Source organism: Neofelis nebulosa, chromosome 9 (genome assembly GCF_028018385.1).
Source record: "Neofelis nebulosa isolate mNeoNeb1 chromosome 9, mNeoNeb1.pri, whole genome shotgun sequence".
Taxonomy (NCBI): Eukaryota; Metazoa; Chordata; class Mammalia; order Carnivora; family Felidae; genus Neofelis; species Neofelis nebulosa.
Window position 1 is genome coordinate 137,662,608 of NC_080790.1, and position 25,098 is coordinate 137,687,705.

General features: G+C 47.9%; 1 protein-coding gene across 5 annotated transcripts in view; it reads left to right on the forward strand.

The window, feature by feature from the left end:
• ZNF831 (zinc finger protein 831) overlaps positions 1–21,911 on the forward strand; it is a 107,399-nt gene extending 85,488 nt beyond the window's left edge. For 4 of the 5 annotated variants that reach the window (XM_058686111.1, XM_058686112.1, XM_058686110.1 and 1 more), the window contains 2 exons: positions 18,947–19,095; positions 19,822–21,911. In XM_058686111.1, coding sequence (XP_058542094.1) covers positions 18,947–19,095; positions 19,822–20,652 — 980 coding nt within the window. In that variant the 3' untranslated portion in view covers positions 20,653–21,911. Of the gene's footprint in view, positions 1–18,433; positions 18,643–18,946; positions 19,096–19,821 lie in introns of those variants that run through there. The other variant, XM_058686114.1, reaches the window with a different exon arrangement.
• The last annotated feature ends 3,187 nt before the right edge of the window (positions 21,912–25,098 follow it).

A 25,098-nucleotide genomic window follows, 5' to 3' on the forward strand; every position in this document is an offset into this window, starting at 1 on the left:
AAGTCCAGAAATCTCTTCCTTAGAAGGAAAACATTTCAGTTAGCATTCGTGCAATAATGCCTTTTTCCAGATACCGTTCACATGGTTCGATTTCTCTCTGGGCCCTGACCATGTGCCTCTCTAGGCAGCAGTAAAATCGTGTTCATGATTGTATTCTCTGTCGCAAAAATGAGTCAAATTAGAAAAAAAAACACAGCTAGAACTTTGAAATCCTCATTGGAGAAGAGCACATTTTTGTCTGTTTATCCGCACAAGGCAGGTGATCCCGCTTCAAGGGTCTTGTTACTAAACAGCTACATTCACTCCCTCTCTCTCTGACCCTCCCCTGTTCATGCTCTGTCTCTCTCTGTCTCAAAAATAAATAAACATTAAAAAAAAATTAAAAAAAAAAAAAAGGGGGCGCCTGGGTGGCTCAGTCGGTTGAGTGTCCGACTTCGGCTCAGGTCATGATCTCACGGTCCGTGAGTTCGAGCCCCGCGTCGGGCTCTGTGCTGACGGCTCAGAGCCCGGAGCCTGTTTCAGATTCTGTGTCTCCGTCTCTCTCTGACCCTCCCCTGTTCATGCTCTGTCTCTCTCTGTCTCAAAAATAAATAAACATTAAAAAAAATTTTTTTTAAATAAACAGCTACATTCGTGTTGATAAGCTTGAGCATGTGTCTTTCTTTCCTGAGCCCTTCTACTTTCAGACGCTTCTGTTTTGAACCTCTTTTGTGTGCCCCGCCCCCCCCCCCCCCCGGATGGTAAAACCAGGCACACATTTTCCTCCTTTGTCCCCGAGATTCGAGGCACCGCAACCGATGGTGGCTGGCTTCATCTTTGTCATTTCCATTCGGTCCTCGCTGCTTCCCACCATCGCCCGCTGAAGAAATCTCAAATTACATGGTGAGCTTCCGCAGTAGCTAAGAGTGGTAAAAACACCTTGCAGCTATTTACGCGGAGCGTCCCATTGTGTGTACGTATTCTCCTGTTCCTTCCCAGGGCTTCCACCGATGGCCCAGGGACAGCTCATGGCTGTACCCATATGCCCCCTAAAAAGAGCATCGATATCTGTGTAACCGGGAGGGGAGAAACGCTGTGGGACACGCAGACGTGCACTGGCTTGTAACCCGGGACACTGCATCCCTGCAGGGTGAGGCTCCTTGCGGAAACATGGCCGAAAACATGGGTGCCTTTCATCTCCTTCCTCAGACTCTCTTCAGGCACAGGGCCCGTTACCTTCGAAATTCAGAGTTCGCCGTTAAAGAGAACTACCCCTTTAAAGAAAAACCCTTGATGAATGCAAATTGACACTAAATGGAGTTTAAGAAAATGATCAGGGTTTTTAAATATGATTATAATCAGTGAGAATAGCAGAGCAGAGTCAAATCATTATTGATCTCCCTCGTGGGGGTGGGAGGGAAGAATGGCACATTAATCAGAAGAGATGTTCTGGAAAGCCTGTCCAACTGTGAGTTCTCCCTGGGGTCCGCCCCTGCTGCAAGACCCCCCCCCTCCCGGCCCCCCAGGATGTTGGACACTTAGTTAACCCTTGATGAGCCTCCCCGGGATCTGCAGTCTCATCAAAGGGGAAAGGCTCTGTAAAGATTGTTATTTGTGATCTTGAGGAGTGAGGTGGAAAAGCGGCATATGGTTGGGGTTTGGACTCAGACTGGTCTTCACTCAGTTCATTCAACAGATTGTTTCTTGAGCACCTATTATGCGCCACTCACAGTGTTTTAGGTGCCAGAAAAAGCTACCGTCAGGACAGAGCAGGGCCTGTCCCTCACGGAGCTGACTGTACCGGAATGGGGATGGGTCCAGGCCAGAGCAGTGAGCCGGTCGACACCCAGACGTCACAGCGGTGGCGGTAGGGGCAGCGCTGGGGGCAGCAGGAGCCCCCCACGTTTGCAGCCTGAGCGTGGTGCCCGTGTTAGCAGCTGAAGCCTCTCCACCAGCCTCGCAGGACGGGCCAGGATCGTCCCATCGCACAGGCGAGGACACTGGGGCACAGAGAGGCACAGGACCTCTGCATGGAGGCGAGAGCGGACGGCCGTCCTCACAGCTATGCCATGCGGGGCTCACTGGCGGTCGCCTTCCCCCCCCCCTCCCCCCCCCCCCCCCCCCCCCCCGGGCATAGGCCGTGCCTGTCCATCTCTGTGAGCTGCCGTCGTGGCCGGGGGTCTCCTCCCAGCCTTTGCCTTCGAGCCCGTCTGGTGCTGTGGGGGGAATGTGCATAGCAGGGACGTGGACCCGACCGTGGGCTCTCGTGTTTCTTCCTGAGAGTAGAGCTCATCCGGGGGTCTGGGCCCACGCGTGACCCACGCCGTGGTCCAGGCTCTGCCGTGAGGCTTGCAGGTCTCCATCATTTTGCACAAGAGCCCACGTTTTCATTTGCGTGAGGCCTGCCAATGAGGCAGTTTGTCTGGATGACACGGTACCCCGAATTCCGTCGAGGAAAGTGGTTGGAGAGGAGAACGGGGGGCAAGGCCTAGGTTTGCTTCAGGGCCCATCTGGGAGGAAAGAGGCCCCATGGTCACCTCTCAGAAGAGCTGCATTGTGTCATACGGGTCCTGGAGAGTAAGGGAGAAGGCGTAGGCTTCTAGAAGGTTCTTAGATTTTGTCTAGGTCTTGAGACATCTAGAGCAACGGAAGGGGGACACCACCCCCTTCCACAAAGGGCTTCCACAGAGCCACAAAGCTCTGCCCCCAGGGGACATGTGTGCACAGTCCTTCGAATAGCACCTGGCCCATTGGCCTTCTCCCCCAGTAAACCTTTTATTTTAGAATAGTTTTGGATTTACAGAAAAGTGGTTAAGATAGCTCAGAGAGGTCCATATAGCCCACACCCAGTTTCCCCTGTTTTTAATTTTTTATATTAATATGGCATATTTGTTACAGTTAACCATACATTAACTATGGGTAAAGAATTAATAACTGAATTTTACTGTTTATTCAGATTTCCCTATGTTTTCCCCCTCATGTTCTTGTTCAGGCCCAGAATCCCACCCGGGACACCACGTGGCATTTATCATCCTGTCTCCTTAGGCTCCCCTTGGCTCTGACGGTCTCCCAGACTCTCCTTGTCTGTGATGACCTTGACAGTTTGGAGGAGAACCGGCCAGGTGTATTAACAGTAGGATGTCCGTGTTTTGGGATTTATCAGATGTTTTCCCCGTGATTAGTTTGGGGTAATGGTTTGGGGAGCAAGACTCCAGAGGTAAAGTGCTCTCTTTGACCTATTGTACCAAGAATGCAGGCTCTCAGCCTGACTTAACCTCAGTTGATGTTGCCCTTGACCCTCTCTGGCTTGAGGTCTGGCAGGCTCTCCGTGGCAAGGTCACCCGTGTGCCCACCCTCTGACTTCTTCCCTGCAGGAACTTGGCTTCTGTCTCCCACAAGCGTCCAGCCTCTGCTCCCCTGCTCTTGCACAGCTTTCCTTCAGTTACAAGACTCTGCCCTCTGCCCTCCAGGGTGTCCCCGTTCAGCTGATTCTGTCTCCCGTGATGCATGGTGTAATCAGGATTTCTGGAACAAAGATAACCCAGAGCTGCTGTGTGAGACCAAGTTCGTGTAGTCTTTACCTGAACCCAAACGTTATTGGAGAAGTAAATTACTTTTATTTTCCTTGAAAATGGGTGGCGTGAACTGCATAGAATCCTCACTGAGAAAATGTATGCAAGGCCTGTAATCAGAGGAGAGATACCAACTAGAAAAAACGGAGAACCATGGGGTACGTTTCTGCACTGAAACCTGCTTTAACTTTTATCATTTACCCTGTGCTATTTCATCGACTCCCATCTCTGCTCCCTGAGTTTACGAGCAGGTGGGCAGAGCCTTCTGTGCCTCAGTGACCTTCACGATCGTGGAGCACACGTCTGATTCTCTTGCAGGGAGCACAAGGCAGGCAAGGAAGGCGACGTTCAGTGAGAAAAATGGGTAGCCTTGGGGCCTCATATATGGGGGAGAGAGATTTCTGAGGTAAATACACTAATAATTTTCTAAAACAGAATTTTTGAAGGCTGGTTTTGCATAGTGAGGTTAAAAATGTCTTGAACTGACAGGAAGGATATAGGGTACTGATTTTTCGGCCTGGCCATCCGTCAGTCCGGTACTTTCTGTCTCTGTATTGTGGCCTTCTGGGTCCACTTGAAGTCCTCGTAAATTCGTTTCTCCTTCTGGGCCTGTCCCAGGTCCCCTGCAGCCCCCAGACGTTTTCCTGACGTTGCTGTACGTAACCGACGACGAACCCAAAAGTGAGCATTTGGACCAAACATTTCATTCTGTCCTTTTCCTTTCTTCTCTGTCCTCTGGCAGGTGGAGAAGGGAAATGAAAACCCCCACTTCTTCCCGGGCTGTTGACTTGTCCCTTCAGGGAGCCCCCCTTGAGGGCAGAGTCCCTTCCTCTGGACAGGGGATCGTTTTCTCAGGAGCCCTCTGCCCTCTGGGGGAAAGAGACGTGGGTTTTTTTTGGCAGAAACAAAGCCAACCCTTGTCCTTTTCTGAAGTGGATGCCATTGGCGAGTCCACCAGTAACGGCTGAGGGTCTGCCCTGGTTTTTTCCCTCCTGGCTTCAAAGGAGAAGAAAAAGGGGCTCATTCTTTGTCTCTCTCTCCCCTCCCTGTGTGTGAAAATCCTTGAGGGAGAAGTTACGAGCATAACAGAACTCTCGTCTAGAAAATGTCCCCAAACCTGCAATTGCTGGAGTGTGGCCGCCTCACGCGGAACTCTAGAATGCATTTCCACCTAATGCTCCTTTCTGGTGTTATTATCTGCATCAGGCCATTTCCGCTGTGCGCGTCCTTGCCGTTAGAGGCTAGCTGAGGCTTCTCACCCAGAAAAGAACCTTCCTGATAACAGACTATACCCGAAGGCCTTTTCCAGTGGGTATGGGTTAGGGGACCTTTTGGGGAGAAAAACAAATAACCTTGGGTCCTTGTATCCACAGAAGTGGGAGAACTAATGACATCAGAGAGCCTGATAATTTTCCAGAATAGCCTGAAGGTCGTCTCTTCATGGTGGCGTTAAAAATGTCTTGAAAACGGGATGGGCTGCAGGTTGCTGGCTGGCTGTCCACGCCGGCCCCTGCTTTGCCCTTTGCCTGTGGGCTTGGCTCCTGAGTGTTTTGGAGGGCCTGTGAGCCGTGTCTCCATCAAGACCAGTCGGGGCCGTCTGACTGTCAGGGCCTTTGTGAGGGGCCCCGTCACGAGATGTCTTGCTTGATAACAATCGCCCCGTCCAGACCCCGCAGCCTTCCAGGGCGGTGCCTGGAGCCGGTCGGGGGCCGAGGTCACCTGCCCGACCTGGTACCTTCAGTCAGATGTCCGACTTTTCTGAGCACAGCCGGCCCCCCCGCCAGCTCCCCCTTTCCCTGCACCCTAAGGCGGGGTGGCCAGAGTGAGCAAATGGAAATACGGGGCACCCAGTTAAAGTTGAATTTCGGATAATGATATCTTCTTTTTCAGCTGAGTGTGCCCCAAACGTTGTAGAAGACATACTTAACGCTAAAAATGATTCCTTGCTGACCTGAGATTTAAACTTAAGCGGGCGGCCACATTTTATCTGGCAACTGTCCCTAAGACCCTCAGAGCAGCCTTTCTGGCTTAGACCTCCCTGGGGGGCTCCATGTGTTTCAAAATTTACCCTGAACTTTCTTTCAAATCTGGTTGCACTCCTGAATCCCGGTCAGTTTGGGGGATCCTGCTCATTCCTGCCCGGTTTTCCCTGGGGCCCTTCTTGTGGCCGGGTTGACTTCCGGACTGTGACACCGTCACTGGATTGTCTCTTCAGAGGGATGGGAGGCTGGTTCCAGTCACCGGGCGTCTGGACCCGCCAGCGTCCCTCCGAGTGTCCCTGCCCATCTTCCCTCTGGGCCCTTGGCTCAAACGCAAGGGGTTTCCTTCTTCCCAGGGCCTGAGGCCTCCCCGCCCCACACCACAACCGAAGGGCAGACGGGTGGAGGGGCTTTCCGGGGCCTTCGCCCACTACCTCACCGGTGGTGAAAGGCCACCTTCATTCCCTTTCTTTTCAGAGCTAACTCATGGAGGGAAAGGGGTTCGTTTTCTCTTCTCTTTGAAATTCATGAGGAAGAGAGCATCAGAGCTGCTGCATTCTGGCTGACAAAATGTGCTCGGAGAAGCTGTCATCTGTAATCGAGAGGCTGTAATGGGCAGCGAGCTGCGATCTTACGTACAGGGTGCATTTCTGCGCTACAGCCTGTTTTCAGTTTTATTACGCACCTCATGCTGCTTCGCCTCGTCTCGTCCTCCCCCCCTCGTGTTTATTAGAGGCTGGGTGTGGATTCCTGTCCCCGAGAGAACTTTCATAGTGATGAAGTGTGCTTCGTTCACGGGCGCTCCCCACGAATACGGCAGTGGAGGATATTCTGCAAGGGAAATGGGTAGATAGCCTTGTTTTCTCCTGTAGGAGAGGAATATTTGAGGTCAAATGGGCCGATGACCTCTCGAAAGAGAAGTTTTCAAGGTTGCCTTTGCGTAGAGAAGTTGAGCCCTCTTCAGAGTGAGAGTGTGTGGGATTCCATGATTATGAGTATTTCTTTCCGTGGCAGGCTGCCGTGGCGCTCTCTTTCTGCGGACCGGCATCCTTTGGGGTTGAAGCCCACTTGCCACTTTCTCCTGCTCTCTCCTCCCTTTTTCTCAACTTCTCGCGAGGGGCCCGAGTGAGCAAGTCCCCAGAACCCGCTCTCGGCGCTTCCCGCCCTCCGTCTTTGATGGATGCTCGTGCAATTTTCTCATTATTTTCCTGTCAGCATTCGCAGAAACAGTGTAAACTACTTTATTTCAGAGCCATTATGTTAGTTTACCCCATGATAATTTGAGCTGTGTTACTCTGTCTCTGATTTGAATTTGGTAATAACATATTTTTAAAGACAAGTCAAGAGGAGTTCCTGAATGATTTTTTAATGACAGTGGCTTCGGTGGCAGTTTGCACCCTGCGCCCCCCCACCCCCCCCACCTTGAGTTTCCTGTCACGGGACATTCATTTCCCGTACGTAAGTGAGTTTTCTATTGGGAGAAAATTTCGGAGAGCTGCTCTTAACCAGCCTAGCTGACTTTTCTCCGAGAAAATGAGCGAGTGGACAGCTGTGTGATAAGGGGCGCCGGTGCCCCCACCCCAAGCCTGCCCAAGACCGCCCGCCACCAGGGAGCATTCTGGGAGCTGCTCCAAGGCAAGGGTTCCTAAAGATTGTTTGCGTGGCTTAAATTCCGTTCTTGCCCCACGCCCCCTCGGCCCCTGTAAGGTCGTTTGTGAGGAATTGTGTGTCTGCCTCAAGCTTCATCTCCCACTCCACCCTCCACCCCCCCTCCAGGTGGAATGTCTGGGTGCGATGTTGCTTGCACTCTTTTCCAGACGAGAGTCAAAGGGCACCTTCCATTTTCTGTCAGACCATGGATTTCCTTCCCGATGTTGCTTTAGGACTGCAAAATAGATGCCTCTTTTGGGGGGTGGTGGAGTAGAAGTCTTCAGGAAAGGTGTAAAGATTTTTTTAAATGTCTAAAAGCTTGGACCTTCTAGATGGTTCCAACACGTCAACTGCTACTCTCAGAAAAAAAGAAAAATCGAGAAATTCGATTTCTTGATTCGTTGGGATTAAAAATGACTTCTGAGGCAGTATTCTCTCTTTTGTAGTCTCTTGTCTTTCCTTACTGTCACCTCAGGGGTCTTACCTGTATTCTTAGGTAAGCTTTTGCTTGCTTGTGTACTGGAGCTTTGGAATTTGCAGACTGATTAGGTTTTAGAGAGGATAAAGACGCTACTCTGAGTCTGGGAGGCAGTTGCTGAAGTAGAAAGAAAACATCCTGTACCTCAAGTTCCACATCACAAAAGGCAGGATTTCTAAAGCTGGTATGAGGCACAAAAGAGTGATTTCATAGAATTCTGTGAGAATTTGGCCCACGCCTTCCTGTTTTTCCTCGTCCTCTCTTGGTTGCCTGCGTCTGAGCTTCCGCGGCACAGGGAACGGTTAAGTGCCAGTGTCCGTGGCCTTCAGAAGCAGGACAGGTCCCATTTCATCCTTCGTTCCCCGCTTTGGTCTGAAAGAACTCGTCCCCTTTTATTTCTTTGTCATGATCCGTAGGAATCACGCAGGGGCTTTGGCTCAGAGGACACTACTAGAGTCGCATTGCTACAGGATCACAGTCACAGAAGTCCTCTTTCTTCGGAGGTGGAGATCTTGAGAAAAGAGAAGCCACTTTGAAAGTCTTTCAGTGACGGCCTAGGCCACCCGGCCCAGGTTCTTCCATGGTGAAGAAAACCACACCTTCTTGAGTAAATTTTGGTACGAAAGTCTTTCAGGAGTGTTTTGGGGCCACTGTCCTTCTTTCCTGGTCCTCTTACTCTTAAATAGCATGTAAGAAATGCTATTGAGTCCCAAGATTTTACGTTACTGGAGCATCTTAAACAGGCTCTTCCACTAGTGTTGTCTAGAAAAAGTATCTGAGTGGAAGAGGGTTTCCAGCTTTCCAAACAAACACCCACCCTTCCTCAAGAAAGCAGAGAGAACCACACTGACAGGTATTCCCAAGGAAGAAATTACCTAAGCACCACACGAGGTAGAGAGTATCTGACTGTGCGAGGAAAACAGAGAAGTGTTCCCTCCTCCTCTTTTCCTGGGTTTCTGGTCCAGTTGAGTTTTACTCATCTACAATTTAGGGTTGAAGAAAGGGCTAGATTCTCCCCGGACATTCATCTTTTCACCGAGACTGGGCCGAGAACGTTTTCTTTCCTAGGGTGGTTGGAAAGCCAAAGCCGATGAGGCCAACTCCAGTATTTTCTTTCTTGTCTTTGTTTCGAGTTTGACATTAGTCCATTTTTCCGCCTTCTCAGGATTAATGAAGTAGAAAAGGGAAGATTTTCCTGCCCAGCTATTATCATCGAAATGGATCAGTTTCTTCTTTTTAAGGATGCAAATCCTGGGGAAAAATGAGCTCTCAAATACCTCAGTTATATTTCGAGAAATGAACTGTCTTTTATGGACTCATTTAGTAATGAGAAGTGTTGAAAATAAGAGTTCGAAGAGTACATACTCTTGACTTTCAGTCTTGGCGTTCTAGATTTCAAATGGTATTTCCAGTGATTGTATTTCCCCCGACTTCACCTCACTGTCCACATTTGCTCTCTGAATTTTAGGGGCGGGATTATGGTCTGGGCATAAACTTTCAACTTAAGGATTGATTTTCAACATGACTTTCCACTAAACATCTTCCAGGGAAAGAAACATTCTCTGAGAGGAACATCTTAAATTGATTGCCTTTCATCAAAGAAACAGAAATGAGTACCACTAAGAAAAGTAGTTTCTGCAGTAAAATATATGATTACTTGGAAGAGGCAAACTTTTAGAAGATTGCATTAGGAGAGGGAAACACTTGGGCTTGTAGTCAGATTTTCGATAAATGTATCTTTGTGTCCCTCTGCTTTCCTATCCCCCAGCCACATTCTCTCTGAAGAACCAGGCTGAGGCTTCTTGATCACATTGGCTCCTTGGATGGTTTTGTGCGGTGACATTTTAGTGGGTCCTTCGGCTGGTCGCTCCTGAGTCTCAAGCCAGATGAGATGTCCTTGTGGTATGATTCAGAACTCCTCTCCTTTCTGGCACTCACCGCAGTGCCAATCATTGTGTAATTAGGTCCTAATTTTCTTCTCTTCGGCTCTGCATACGTCGCATCCACTAGGTAGAATCGAGCTTCCAAATCATTGACAGTAAACCTGCATTTAATTGCAGGGTGAGGGAGCCCCTCTATTCTCTTTGTCTCCTCTACTTCCCAGAATCTCTTCTTTTGAATTCTGCACACAACCAAGCTTTTAAGTGACTGAAAGATTTTAACTAGTTTTGTTTTTTTTTTTAAATCACTGACATAGTTTAGGGAAAATGCCCCCGAAGGTAGCGGTTATCAAAGCAGCTGTCTTTCGTTGAAAAAAAAAAAAAAAAAAAAAAAAAAATGGAAAAGGTAAAGAGAACTTCTCTGACAGGTACTTTGTGAGATAAAAGGTTTACCTAATCATGCTGGAGGGGTAGATGGCTAAATATTATGTGAGGAGGAGGATGTAATTCTCTGAAATGAAGTAGATTCCCGCCCCCCTTTTAGCCTTTAAACTTTTGTTAGTCTGCCGTGAGTGGAGTGGGAGGGGTGGGGCTCGTGCCCTGCTCCCTCTGCCACAAATCACCTCAGAGTGTTTTCCTCAGAGAAACAAAATGGCAGCCTGAACTCCAGGGTTCCCTCATCCGCGAACTCCCTCTCTGCCTCTCTGACGGGAGCTAATGGCTCTGTACCATTATTTTTCCTGTCAGAATTAATGGGGAGATATTCTTTTCCTAAAGCCATTAGTTAAGTAATACTGCTTACAGAATTGCTTGAAACAGGATAACACCTCCTTCTCCGGGGTGTAAATCTTAAGAAATGAAAAGACAATTGCTTAAACACATCAATTATATTCCCAAGTCTGAACTTCTTTCTCTACAGTTTCATTTAGAGTTAAGAAACTTTGAAGGTAATGGTCCGTAAAGTGAATTTTCTTGACTAAATTTTGGCACTAAATAATTCAAATAACATTAGCAATTTTTTTGTTCTCCACTTAGTTTTCCTTCCTCCCTGCAATTTGTCCTCTCTTCATTTTAGAGCATTCTCTTATTGTCTGAGCATGATTCAAGTCTCAACCTACCAAAAGATTTTAAGCATACTTTCCCACTAAATATGTTGGGTTTTTTTTTTTTTTTTTTTTCCTGGAGAAAACGGTAAGTGAAGTGTTCTCAAACTGATTGCCTCTCATCAGAGAAAGAGAAGAGAAATTTGAACCACAGAGAAAAGTGGTTTCTGGAAAAAAAAAAACACAAAAAACTTGAGAAATGATTACTCGGAAGAGGCAAGATTTCAGAAAAAAATTAGGAGAGTACAGAAAGGCTGCAGATTTGGTTAGAGATGGAAAAATGTATTTTTCTCTCCTTTGGCAAGTCTCGTCTGTTCTCTGGCTGAGAAGCAGAACTTTCAGTACATACCAGAGTGCGAGGCTTCAGATCCCTGTCTAAGCGGGGTGCTCTGACTGAACCCACCCGACCCTTAGCTTTGCCTGGACACGCCGGGCACACCCAGGGGCTTTTCCTTATGACTTTCAGCCTGAATTTGGGGGCCAGTGTCATTATTTGTTTCTGATTTTTCTTTCAAATGAATAAAGCCATCCCATGCCTGTTGCAACAAAGAAAGCGACATCCACATATCCGAGGGAGGTTTGACGGTCCCCAGCCTCATGACCCCCGGCGGCAGCCAGAGGCCAGCTGATGTTCCTTGCGCCCCCACCTACACATGCATATAAGCATGAACAGACCGTGTTGGTCTCTGGTTTTGTTTTTGCTTTGTTTTTGTTTTTGTTTTTTTTTTTTACACAAATAGAATCATCCCACATGTAAAAATCTGCGACTTCTCTTCTTATATGTTGTGTAAAATTCTAGGCTAGTGTCGTAGAAAGATAGATAGATGAGCGATAGATCATTTTAATAATGGCATAAAATCCCATGGTTTAGCTGCACCGCAATTTTTTTCTCTCCAGCCCTTCCTGTGTCCGTGGATGTTCCTGTGTTCCTGTCGATTGCTATTGTTTTTCTACCCCAGCTCTTTTGCTGCAGGAGACATTCTGGGTCAGTTTCCCAAAACGTGGATCAACGTGTTTCATAATTACATGTTTCACTGCGTAAGACACCACCAGAGCACTTGGCAAAAACATGTTTACTCTTCCATAGTTTTCAACGGCATTTTTTGTTTTTAACAGAAACTTCGCTTCTGTAAGAGTGAGGCCTGGGTAAGGCCTAAAGTCTTAACCGTCACTGTGGGCGGATTATTAAGCTTCATAAACTAACAGGGGGTCACAAACTGACCCCCCTCCCTGGCCAAATTCAGGCTACGGGCACGTCGGTTAACACCGTGTTATTGTTTGAGAGCGGATTCATCATCCGTGTTTAAAAACACATGGAATCGACATTTCTGGTTTCTCTTGGAAAATGGACAGATGTGACCGACCGGATCCTTGGTTCTTCATGGTCTCAGTTGGTGGAGCTAAGGGTCAGCTGTGTGCCGGAACCTGGGCGTCCCTCCGTTCCCCACGGTCCCCGGCCCCAGACAACTTGTCTCGTTTATGTTACTTGCCCGGCCCCTATAGCGTTTGAGATCGTGACCTTGGTTTAAAGCAGGGTGTCTGTGCCGTGAATCTGCTGACCTGTGGCCCAGGTCCCTCCCTGTGGGGCCATCCTGTGCACTGGCCAGCGTTAAGCAGCCGTGTTGAGAATCACTGCTTTAGACAGGTCCACAAAACCCATTTTCCTGGGGCAGTTTTGACGTAAACTTTTCAGAGTGGTCCCGGGCCATTTTCATTATGTTTCTATATTCCGTGGGCCTAACATCTTACTCTGTGAAGGCACATTGTTGAATTCTGCCCGCGACCCAGCTTTAGAGTCCCTGAAATGTTTCATACCAGCCCCATGCACCGAGTTTGGAGAAAATATCTGAGAGGAGCAAGTGATCAAAACACATTGCTTTCATCTCAGGAACAGAAATGTAGAGACACTATGATTACAGGTAGTTTCCGAAGTAAAAGCTTTACCTAATTACACACACATAAAAGGTACAATTTCTAACCAGCGTGTGGAGAGGCTGCGCAGATCCGCGGAATGAAGGTAGCTGTTGCCTGTGTTCACTCGGGCTCTCGGCGATAGTTTCCCTCGGTGGGTTCACCATGGGGCCTCGGCAGCTAACCTCTCCCCCTCCCGTCCTCACCCGGGTCCCCCTCCGAACGTGTCAGGAAGACACGGCAGGGCTGGGGAGGAGTCTCTCCAGGGCCCTTCTCCCCATGCCTTCGCTCTCCTTCTCTGACAGGAGCTAATGACTTCTCTACATCTTTTCCCATTAGAATTAATAGAGACGTATTAATTCTTTCCCGAAAGCTATTAGTTAGGTCTTAGCGCTCCGAAATCGCGGAAACAGAAGAGTGTCTCCTTCATTCTAAGGCGTAAATCTGGAGAAGAAAAGAGAGGATGCTGAGGGCGTATCTGGCGAATGTCCTAGAGAAGAGACCTGCGTAGTTAGTTCTCATTTAGCCGCAAGAAGATTCTGGAATAATGACACATGAAGTAGATTGGCGAGGGGCGGCCTTGGCATTTGTAACATTTCCAGTGGCGCTTCTTTCATAGTCGTCTTTTCTCCTTATGTGATTTCATAATCCTGCTTTTGCCGGGCATCTTAAAGTCACGCTCTTACCTGGACACCACAGAACTTTTAACTGAAAGCAAGATTTTGAACCTCACTTTGCACTGAACACAGTTTTAGTGTATTTCCCACAATTTCTGCGTGGGAAGGACTGTCGCCCTGATTGCCTTTCATCAAAGAAATAGAAAAGAGATGAAAACCACGAAGAAAAGTGGTTTCTGAAATAAAAGATGTGTTTGTGATTAGTTAGAGGCAGACTTTGAACAGATTGCGTTAGCATGGCAGAGATACCAAGGCTCTACTTGATGAAGATGTTTCTGTGGTTCTCCCTCACGCCATCCCCCTGCCTGTGGAACCGAGGTCTCGGGCTGCCGCCCGCCGCCCACGGGCTCATGATCATTTTCTGATTGGAATCGACATCCTCCAGGCTCTGCCTGAGAGGAAGAAGTCCTGTCTTCCATCATCCTCGGCAAGATCTTTTCTCTTCTCTTTCCCTTAGAAACCAAAATTGTAGTAGGATGGACGGAAGCGGGTGAATTTGCTTGCAAAAAAATTTTAGTGCAGCGTGCGGCATGAAATAGAGACTTAGAAGATAGTGGCCGAATAATTACATGAGTGAATGATTGTGACTTTGTAAGAGAAAACCAGCCTCGGCAGGTGCATTGTCGGAACAGTCTTACAGTGTGTGTGGTTCTGGTCTTCTCCGTAGGTCTGGGTGGGGTCAGGGCTCCGTTTTCACCACCTCATGGCTCCTTCCACTTTTCCCTTCATAGTGTTGACTGCATTTTCTTGGTGAATTTTCTGTGTCATTATTTGCTGGCTGAATTGCTCCCCCATCAGACTGTAATTTCCACGAGGTGTCCGCCTCGTTTGCCGCTGGATTAATTGCCTGTGTTCGGCACAGTTCTTGGCACAGAGTACTGGCTGTACCCAGGACTCCGTAAACACGGGCTGCTTAAACACTATTTAGGCTTAAAATTATGGGCTCCTAAATGGGCTTGACAAATACAGACTCCAGAAAAGTGGGCTCAACAAATATTTGAATAAATGAGCAAGTATCTGCCCATTTAGTGATTGCTTTTAGAGTTCTGCCCAGCTTTTGTCCAGTAACTGCAAATTTTAATTGCTAACGCATCGTGCGTCCTTCAGTGGCAGGTACGCTTCTCGACAGTTCAATCTCAGATCAGTTAATAGTCTAGGAGATCACTTCTGTGTTCTCGATGATGCATCTAGCTTGCTTAGAAGGCCACCATGATAGACTCATTTTCAGCCCTTCCTTAGGTACAATTTCAGAGCCTTTGGACTCCAGATTAATGGAGTTTTTGGTGTATTGGGGGAACCGAAGGAAATGCATCAAATTACTCCCATTTTCAGATAATGATATTTAAGTCATATGTCTATTGGCATTTTTTTAATAAAGCCCAGGAACTGAGGCAGTGGGAAGAGGGTTGGCACTAAAGAGGTCTACGCTTCTGTTGTGAGTTTCATCCGGCTGCTTCACTCCATTTTCTTCCTAATTATTTTACAGTTTCTGGTAGCCTTTTCAAGATGGCTAAATTTAAATTTGCTACAACGTTTTTAAGCAGTCTCTTCCTCTCACCGTGGCTTGGCAATTATTTCTGAGGGAAATTATTAAAAGCACAGCCTTTAATCAAGGGGGAGAACAGAACGGCACACAGAGCTCAGATGAGAGGTGGTTTCTTAAGGAGATTCATGTGATCGTGCGAGAGCGGTCGGGTTTCTGAAGATTGCATTAAGACGGAGGAGTCCATAATTTCGGAAGGTGGAGGAAGTGATTCACAGAGTGACGCTGTGCCCTCAACAGGATTACATTCTGTGCTTTAACATTTGGCCAGGGCGCTACTTACTTTTTGGAAAGGGCCATGCATTTAAAAGCAAGTTAGCCTCCTTCTTCAATAATCCAAATTAGTTTAACACCCTTCAGTGACATTATTTGGGCATTTTTCACAATTATTAAAGATAGCTGACTTTTCTCTGTAGACTGGAGGTCAAAAGCAAATTAAATCAATGGATTTTCTTCCTTCGCTTTCTCGGATGAGTCAGAAAGCATTGGGCGAACGCGCACACGGCCTTTCCGCTAAGCTTCAGAACCCACACAACCTGCTGAGAAGACATTTGGCCAATCTGATTATTTTCTCTATACTAATTGGTTTTCCTTCTTCATTGAATTGAATGAATTGCCTCGTTGTTTTGTCACTGTGGGGACACAGCTTAATCCACTTACGGTGGGGTGCTTATGCTTTGGTAAAGTACAGGGCTAGAGAAACGTTTATCATCGTTATTATCCTTCGGTGATTCTTCTTGGGGGAGAATGAAAATCTAGCTTGAATCCATCCATCTTCTCCGCTTCAGTTTCCACTGCTTTTGCTAGCCATCTCTTCTGGCAGCTGGATTACCCCAGCAAGCTCTACTGTCCGCACAGTAGCCACGTTGGTTTCTTCACGGCGAATGTGGAATGACATCTAAACCCCTCCACGCGGCTGCCTGCGCCCCACGAGACCTGAGCCCCGGTGGCTTCCCCACCCTCATTTTGCCTCCTGCCCCCTGCCCACCACCCTTCCTCCAGGGTGCCCTCCCAACTGGTTCCTTAATCCCTCGGGCTTCTTTCCACCTCCCTCGGTTCCTTCCTCACCCCACATGGCCTCCGAGGGCTGGTTCTTTCTTGTCCCCAAGGTTTCATTTCAGAGAGGCCTTCCTCAGTTATGTGGAACGGTCACCCGCCCACCACTCTCTGTAGTGTGCCGCCATTGTCTGAGACTCTCTGTAAGACCCCCGTTTACTGTGACTCTCTGGAACGTGCTTACCTCCCCTGTTTACTGCCAGTCACTGTCATAGCCACCTGGTTGTATTTACTGTCTGTGACATCCCCACCCTGTGTTCATTTCTTTCCTGACCCCCCGGCACAACTGTAAATTACCAGTTGACTTGTCGTTTCTCTTCCCCGTTGGAGCAGAGGCTGTTGGGGGCCAGGACGCCTTGGCCTTGCTCTCCAGTGCTTCGGGGTTGAGCAGCGTGGTGCCCGCTTCATCGAATGGGCACAAGACGTATTTGTGGAACAAACGAATGGAATACCAAAAGCCTGGTTCTGTGTCAGTACACAGGTGCTCACGTGAAAATTGTATTACAGGAAAAATTACTGCTTCCTTCCCCAAGCCGCTGTACTTTTCTATAGATTTTCCAAGTTGATTTGCTCAGGATTAATGTGCTTGATAATCTAGTGACCTACCCCTCGAGATAGAAGAGGTAGGTCTGTACTTTTTAGGCAGGAGCTTGGAGGATTCCCTGCATAGAAGCCAACCTGAGAATTCGGAAGACCCAGAGAATTCCTTTAGGGTTTCCCACTCGAATGCGGCAGCCAGATGACCCTGCAGGGCGGCCCCAGCTGACAAATTGCACATGTAAAGAGCTCCCAATCAGTTGTCGAGCGCCTGTTTTCTGAACTTGGACAGATATTAAGATTGCTGGATACCTCAGGAAAGTCTTTCATGTGAAAGAGAAAGATAAAAACAAATGAGAACAAAAGGAACTTGGGAGAGAGAGACTATGTGTGGAGAAGCAAACTTCAGCATTAACAGCAGGGACAGCAAGTCGTCATTAATTTTGCCAGTGATACAACGGAAGACCCTGGAGCTCTGAAGTGATAACAGGGCTCTCTACAGAAGGGAGTCATAATGGGCTCTTAGAAATTAAATCTACAGAAGGGAGTCATGATGGGCTCTTAGAAATTAAAAAACATGATAGAAATAGAAAATTATGAGTTGGAATAGAAAGTTGAAGGAATTCTCCCAAAAGTAAAATAAAAAGACAGCTAGGAAAGAGAGAAAAGAGAAGAGAAAGGAGGGTTAGACAAGGAAACCCAATAACTCACCAAGAACAGTTCTAGAAACAGAGAAAAGATGAAACAGAAGGAGAATAAATATCAAAGAAATAGCAACTCATTTTCCCCAAACCGAAGGACAGGATTCAGAATGAAAGGTCACGTTGAATGCCCAAACAATGAATGAAAATAGAGCCAGTTCCATAGAGACACTGAACAAAGAAGAGTCTAGGAGTTTCCAGAGAGACGAAAAACAAAAAGGTTTTGCCCAAAGGATCATGAATCATAAATCAGGTTGGCTCCAGACTTCTTAACAACTAGAATTCAGTGGAGCCGTGTCTTGGGTTCTGAAAGATAATGAATTCTAATTCAAAATGCTGTATCCAAACAAGTGGCAGATTAAAGTCTAAACAATTTTATTTCACGCACCCTTTCTCCTGAAGATGCAGGGAGGGTTGCATTAGGAAAGCAAGGAAAAAGAAGTGTGGGGCCCCAGGAACCAAGGAGGTGAGGAGAATTGCCACAGTGGCATGAAAGGGGGTCCTGGGGCATAGCCACACATTGGGCCCAGGGAGCAGCAGTCCCCTGTAGGCATTTCAGAGAATTTCCAGAGAGATCTTTCCAAGGAAAGGAAATGAAACCCGTAGACAATTGAGAAGGAGGTGGGAGGAAGGTTTTAGTACTGGGTCTACAGAAAACTAAGCACAATTTAAAAAACAAGGTAATTATTGACTCCAGGGAAAACCGTGTTGGCCAGCAAGGCGTTGTCATCACAGTACATGACGTGGCTCGGCAGTGAGAGACATGGTCCCGAGCATGTGAACACCGAATGTTCTCCTAAACGAAACTATGACGTCATAGTTACGTAACTGTTGAGACGGGGTGGCAAGTGTGCCTACGCGGCGGGGCATGAAGGTTCTGGACCGAGGGGGCTGGAGGAAGGGATCGACGCTCCTGTCCCCCTGGGAGAAATCACAGACTGTCCTCCAAACTGGAAAAAAGAAATCACGAAGTGGTGCTATGAAGCATGTTGTTAAAAGCGAGGGAGATAAATATCAGAAGAATGCAAAGTGGGAAAAGGTGAGTGGGTGGGCAGGCGTTGCTGTTTTTCTTAGTAAGTTGACAGATTCAACTTTTTGAAACTCTGTGCCTATATAACTTAAATAAAATGGAAGCAAATTGGAAAGTGAATCAGATGTTTCTGTCTGGTGGCCCAGCCATTCTGGAGTTTTTTCTGATCTCGTCTCATGTTGTAAGCCATCCTGCCTGCGATTCTGTGGTCCTTTTGACCCGTATCCCAGGCCAACACAGCAGACAGAGGAGAGAGTAAGGGTGAGGCCCTTGCAAGGGAGCTGCTGTTTTGCAGATGTTATCAAGGCCCCATCTTTGTGCCCCTTTCCCCACCCAGATCACAGCAATAACCATCTCACGACAACAGCAGCACCAAAACCGACCTTGCTTTCCTGCTGCCCAGTGCTCGGATGGACACAGAACCTCATACACCATATAGATGGAGATTTCTACCCTTGACCCTGGATGCATGGCCAGAGACTTCAAGCCAGTCTGAAGTGAGCCTGAACAAACGTGGCCAGGAAGACGGCTCTGATAGAAGAAAGCCACGTGAAATATATATATATGAATATATGTATATATGTGTGTATATATACATATATACACACATATATACACACATATATACATATATATATATATAGTTTGGGGATTTTTCTGCCTTGGGAGTTGGTTTTGCCATTGCTTAGACCTTCTGTTTGTGTGAAGTGCCTCAAGGTCAACGTTCCCGCACACATTGTGGGGGATGAGGGTTGACGAGCTCATCAGAGTGGGCGATGAAGGCAGAGTCCTGGGGAATCACCATTCGCTGATGTTTTCCGGTGTCTATAAATGTACCTCCCCATTTTAGGTCTAAATCTGCGAGGGGAGCCATCTCGCACCGCCTCAGAATCGCCTGTTTGTTGTGGGCACGGAGAGGAGGAGGAGGATGTCTCCAGACCGGCTTCCGGAAGCTTCTCTCCCAGCACCAGTTCAAGGGCCGGCAGTGAAATGGACCAGGTAACCGTGAAGGGGGGAACCGTGGTTCTGAGCTGACTCTGTCCATCGGTCGTGTCGATGAATGGCTCTCCTTTCCTGGTTGCCGGCGTCCCGTGTGGCAGAGCTCGCCCCCCCTGCCCGACGCACAAAGTCTGGCAGGTACACAAACACCTCCAGACACCAGGCACTGAAAGAACGGGGCCATCACTAAAAATCCTAAATATGCTTTTGAATTTGTACTTGAAGAGGGTAGAGAAGCTGTCGCGCTGTGGGCATCTCCGTGACATGACGTCACCGCCAGGCAAGGTTGGGAGGGCCGTGGGCTGCAAGGCACAAAGATGCTAATCCAGACCACACTTCTAGAAATGCTCCTGTGGAAAAACCTAAGTACAGGGTGCTATGAAATAGCACATCTACCTCACGAGCAGTGGTAGCTTAAAATTGGATGTGCAGGGCTGGAGAGGGACTGGAGTGATGTGGGTTTTCACAAAGTCAGATAACACACAGCAATCTCAGCGACCTGTTTTGTGTCAACAGGGAGTTTTACTCGAGTTACTGCACCAATTAGTTATTAATGGGAACTGATTGAGGACATCCTATTGAGGTTCACGCTCGATAAAGAATCATTAGGAACTCAGGACCTAGTTTCATTGAGGACCACGTTTCTGACCACAAGCTTTTGTTTTTGTTTGTACCAATTAACCACCGCCCCCCCCCCCATTTGTTTTCCTTTGCACTTTCCTGCAGATTTCGGCAGCTCCCAGTGGGCGTGGTGACCGCTGCACGCAGAACACTGCCTCCGGGCCGGGACCGTCTGAGCGCTCTGACTCCTGCGTGGCCGTGGCTACTGACAGCCTTCTGTCTCAAGGCAGAGGTCCTGGCGTGGGAACGCTGGAGACACGCCCTCCGCCCACCCGGGAGCAAGTCTCGGTGGATTTGAAACCGTACATTTTCTCAGATACTCAAGAGCCTTCTTCCCTTGGGTCCAGAGGAAGCCCTCTCCACCAGGATGTTGCTACCTCTGTGCCTGCCATCTGTGCTCTGGGGGAGAGAGTAGGTCGCACAACCCTGGGACTTCACAGTGCGGAGCCACAGGACCACAGAGCGGCAGGGGAGGCCCCGACGCAAAGTTCCCCAGATAGAAAGGCTATCGCCGCGGCCGTGTCACCATCAGTCTTGCCGGGGAAACCTTCATGTGGGCAAAGAAGGTCAGGTTTGCTTCTGTTGGGGTCAACCGGAAAGACTCATCTGGAAATGCCAGCACCAGGTTCAGCCAGTTCATACCAAGAGGAAGGAGAACACAAGACATTTTTTCCCACTGGGGGACAGTATGGGGGTGGGGAAATGGTGGTCCCCTGCCCTCCTTTAGGAAATGAGAGTGGGAAATGTCAAGTCTCTGGATTAACTTCCCTAAAGGATTGTGTGGTTCCTTCTAAGCCAGGGCAGCCCAGAGAATCCCCTGAAGCCCCTTCGAAAACTGTCAAGAGGAGGGGCCCGGAAGGACTCAGGAAGCAGACGCGAGTGGAGGTCAGCGACACCAGCAGTGATGATGAGGACCGGTTAGTGATAGAGATGTGAGGCTTCTGACGTCTGCAGTCAGAGACCGCATGCTGTCGGGCTGGCAGGAAGGCTGAATTCTATTTCGCCAAGCACCTCCATGTTAGGAGAGCCATTTGGGGATCTTTGCAAGACCTCCCCAGCCGGCTCCAGCCTCCCTTCCCCAGATCCCCTGGCGGTATACCAGGCGCCAGGCAGGGCAGGGGTCGCAATGGAGCAGAGCCTAAGAACGCCTGGCGCACGGTGACTGTGCTGGACTCCTAGCCGCGTCCTCTGCATCGGCCCCCGCTGCCTCTTCCAGTCACGTGGCATTAACCAGGAGAGCCACAGTCACAGTCGACTCGTTTACATATAAGTGAACCCATAGAGTCGAGTCGGCCGACTTCCTCCATCAGTAAGCTGAGGGTTTGCTTCAAAGGTGGTAAGCATGCTTGGGTCACTGGGGTAGCTTGGCAGAGGAGGTGGGGTATGACGTGGGCATCAAGATACTTCTGTTCACTCTAGAAACGAAATCGAGATGCGTTAAAAAAACTGAAGTTGGGCTAGAATAACTTGCGTCCTTAGTGGAAGTTGTAAATATCCTTCAAAATGCCTATGATCTGGTGAAATGCCGATTGTCCTTAAATGTCACCCAAGTGGTCAGTGCTTACCTACGATCCTACAGCAAAAGCATGTCATGCTTTCGGGCCCGGTGCCTTTTGTGCTGAGGCCTCCGAAACCCTCGGTGTTTTTAGCTCTTGCAAAGGAACGCCGTGTTAAAAGTTGATAGAACAGTCTCTGGAATGAGTCATTTTTTGAGGGGGAAAAATTCACTTATTTTTCTCTGATTCTCTCTGTCATATTGTGCTCTGAGCAATTTCAATTAGAGGGGTACATTTTAGTAATCTGTACAGCTTAAATTGATGCCTGCTCATCGTGACGGGAGCCTTTTAGATTTCCTCCAGAAGCTTCAAGGATACAAAACTAATTGGAGTTTTGACGCTGTTTTACATCTCGGTAATTTTATTTTGGGGGCTTGGTGTTACTTTGCTGTCAAATTAAATCAGCCTCTGTATTGTGCAAGTCAGAACAGTACAGATAAAATTCCCCAGTATTCCAAGCCGGCGCACCCCTGTGCAGAACAGAATAGCTGATCTACGTCAGCCAACTCAGTGAGCAAAGCCTCGGATTTACTGTGTTTTACTGTGTTCCTCTCCTTCTCCTTAAAGAGGAGAGGAAAAACTTAACCGAGATTTATACTGCTGCATTTCGATAACATTTTATACCTTCTTTTGGTGTGATTTTGTACCACTTGAAACGCACAGCCGAGCTCTTTTGGCTTAGCTGCGCTGTGACGATGTTTGTATGACATCCCGTATCCAAAGCGGCAGCACACAGGCGCGAACACGCTTTAACGCGTCCTTTCCTGGGCCTGAGGGTGGTCGTTTCAAGGACCATCATGTGACTTTTCCAATTTTAGGGTTATTCATAGAAAACTTCAATGCAGGACCAGCTTCCCCTGGTGGCTTAGCACGTGTCTGTGGTCATTTCAGGTGCGCTCATAAATATCCAAGTGATTTCAAGCCCAGCCAGGAAAAACATAAGAAGGGAGATGAAAGGATGCCAGGCATTCATTTTGTGTACTATTTGTTTCTTCGTCGTGTACTTTTTAAGCCAAACAAAAGTGATGTGGTGATTATCTACCCTCTGAATTACCCGTGCTCCTGTAATGAGAGAGGAGGTCTAGGAGAGTGGTCTGAGTCTTGGAGGGAGAGAGAGTGAGGGCCTGACCTTGTCCTCAGTGAGCTGGGAAATCTTGGGTAAGACACGTGCCCTCTCTGTGCCTCAGTTTCTCCAGCTGAGAATGAGAGTTAGACCAGACGAACTGGATGCATCTCCAGCTTATGTGATCTCCTTGGGAGATGAGCTCTCTCTCCTTCACCTCTGGGGGCTCGGGGGCTCGGGGGCTCAGAGGTAGCCCCCATGGGGAGGGGTCCCACACACAAGACATTTGGGTGGAGACCGGGGAGAACCGAAGCACGAACACCTTCTGCCAAGTGTTGCCCTAAAGAACGTGAGCTCAGAGAAGCTCCGTACGATTTTTTTCCCCCAGAGTTCCAGATTTTGGGGGTGCAGTCATTCAGTGTACAAGTCTGGCCGATAATTCAAAGATTAGAAGCAAAACCAGAACACGGCTGTGTGAGGGGAAGACAACATGTCTAGAGGCTGACCTGAGTACTTTGTCTGGGGAGGCACTGGTCAGGGGAAGAAAACCATCTTCCAGATCCTTCTTTCCTGGTAGCTGCTAAGCTATCTGCAGGATCGCTGTTCTAACTCAGTAAAGTCACAGCTCCAAATCACGCTGACCTCCAGATGGTGACGGAAGCCCTGTCCTTCTAAGAGCCACCATTGCTGGCTGCCACATCCCACCCTAGATCAAATATGGAGGAACACTGGTTCCATCTCTCTGCCTCCTCGTGTCTCTTCCCAAGGTGAGCCGGTTGCCAAACCATCCTGTCAGCGGGTCATTTAGCTGGCAGGTGGCAGTGTTTGCAAGTGCGCCTTTGTGTTAGCTTGAATTTGTGAAAAGCTACATTCCAGTGGATTAAAAAACAACAACAGCAAAGTATTTTGAATGACTCTAGCGGAATTGGCTATTGGAAATCATCCTAAAACACAATTTTTTTCAAGTAAAGAATCCTTTTATAAAGCCCCAATAATCTCTGGTTTTATAAGTCTTAGCTTTCCTATGGGGTTTCCATAAAGAGAAATGCGACAGCAGGGCTACCTTTTGGGGATAACATCAGCGATCTGTATCACTGCTTTGGGTTATTGAAAATAAAATTTCAATGTTATTAATTGATAACTGCTGCAGTTTTTACTCTTCAAGTGCATACTGTGTAAAACAGATTGACTTTAGAACAAGGCAAACTAGAGTTTGCAGATCAGGGATTCATTCCTGTCTCTCCCCAGGGCTGTTACTTTTATTGTACCTTTGGGTCAGGGTCTTAAGTCAATTGGTGCTCAGCTTCTTCCACAGAGAATAACTCTGGGGACTCTGGCAGAGACTAAAGTCAAGTGCACTTTGAACTCCTTGCTGTTGTCTCAGGGCAAGGTATCCAAGTGCCATGACCCATGATACTCAAGACTCACCACCAGATTTACCTCTGCGGCTTCACCTACACCCGGCCAGACACCCCTTGTTAAAGATGCGTGGAGGAAAGAGGTTTCACCACCCCCCCACCCCCCTCATCCCCCCCCCCCCCCGGCAGCCGGTACTGTTAAGTGACTCTTAAAGTGACCCGGTGTTTAACAGGCAACCCAGAGGCTCCTTGTTGTAAGGCACGATGGAGGACGACTCATGCCTCCTGTCATTCATAACCTTCGAGATTCTGGATGAAGCTAATATCCCTTTGACTCACAACCCAGGAGAACCGATGGTTCATTTGCCAAGGGATTAAAAAAAAAAGATGGCGGAGGGGTGCCTTTAGATTCTCATCAAACCTTGCCAATAGCATGATGGGTCACTGAGGGCGAGTTACACTTCCCCTTCCTAAAACCCCTCCTTTAAGGCTCAGTTGAGAAGAGTAGCCTTGCCAGAAAGCATTGCGACCACAGTTCTTGGCATGAAAGATGAACGACTTGGAGCCTTATGCCAAAAAGAATTTCCTTGCATTTACATTCATTACTTAGAATGATCACATTATTCATTTTTTTCCCCGGCGTAGAAATTTGCATCTTGCACAAAATCTGCCTGGTGCAGCAGATTTTCATAGTTATGGAAACTGTCATCATTATTGGAATGTGCTGCTGCTCAGCTCTCCAGACATAATTGAATATGGTGAGGAGAAAACGGTCTGCCTGGCTCTGTGGCGGTCACATTGCTGCAGCCGCAGCAAACAGAACTGGTGGATTTTTCCTCACTTCGGTTGGGATTCCCATAGTTCTTGTGAGGGAGCCTCTTTGGCTTTTGAAACACTACGTTTCTTGATATTTAAGCACAAATTTCCTGCCTTTATCTTTCAGAATTTATTAACTGTAGGTGTCAGGACCCAGCAAATCTCGTGTGCTAGATTTGCACCTGTACAGTTCTCTTCTCCCATGCTTTGTACTTCTGTGGGCATATGTATAATTTGGTCTGAAGAAGCCTAGGAACGTTCGAGTGTGGTGCTTCACCACTGGAAGAAAAGGAGCCAGGAAAAATAGTCTCTGTCGCTTGGAGCCCTAGAGGATGACTCAGAATCTTCTACATGCAATCAGTTGTTCAGAAGTTGCTACTCTTTTTGACTGTTCGTAATCAGGAAAGCTATTGGCTTCTTGGTTGGTTGTTGACATTTATCTTCTTCTTTATATGGTTAAGTTATTTTGTTTTGATAAAAATAAAATTGAAAAGAAAAATGTCTCGTGTGATTTGTTAACATTTTAACCCAAACGACACAGGCAGTATCCTGTATGAATTCGATATCTGATTATTCCCAAGTAGTTACC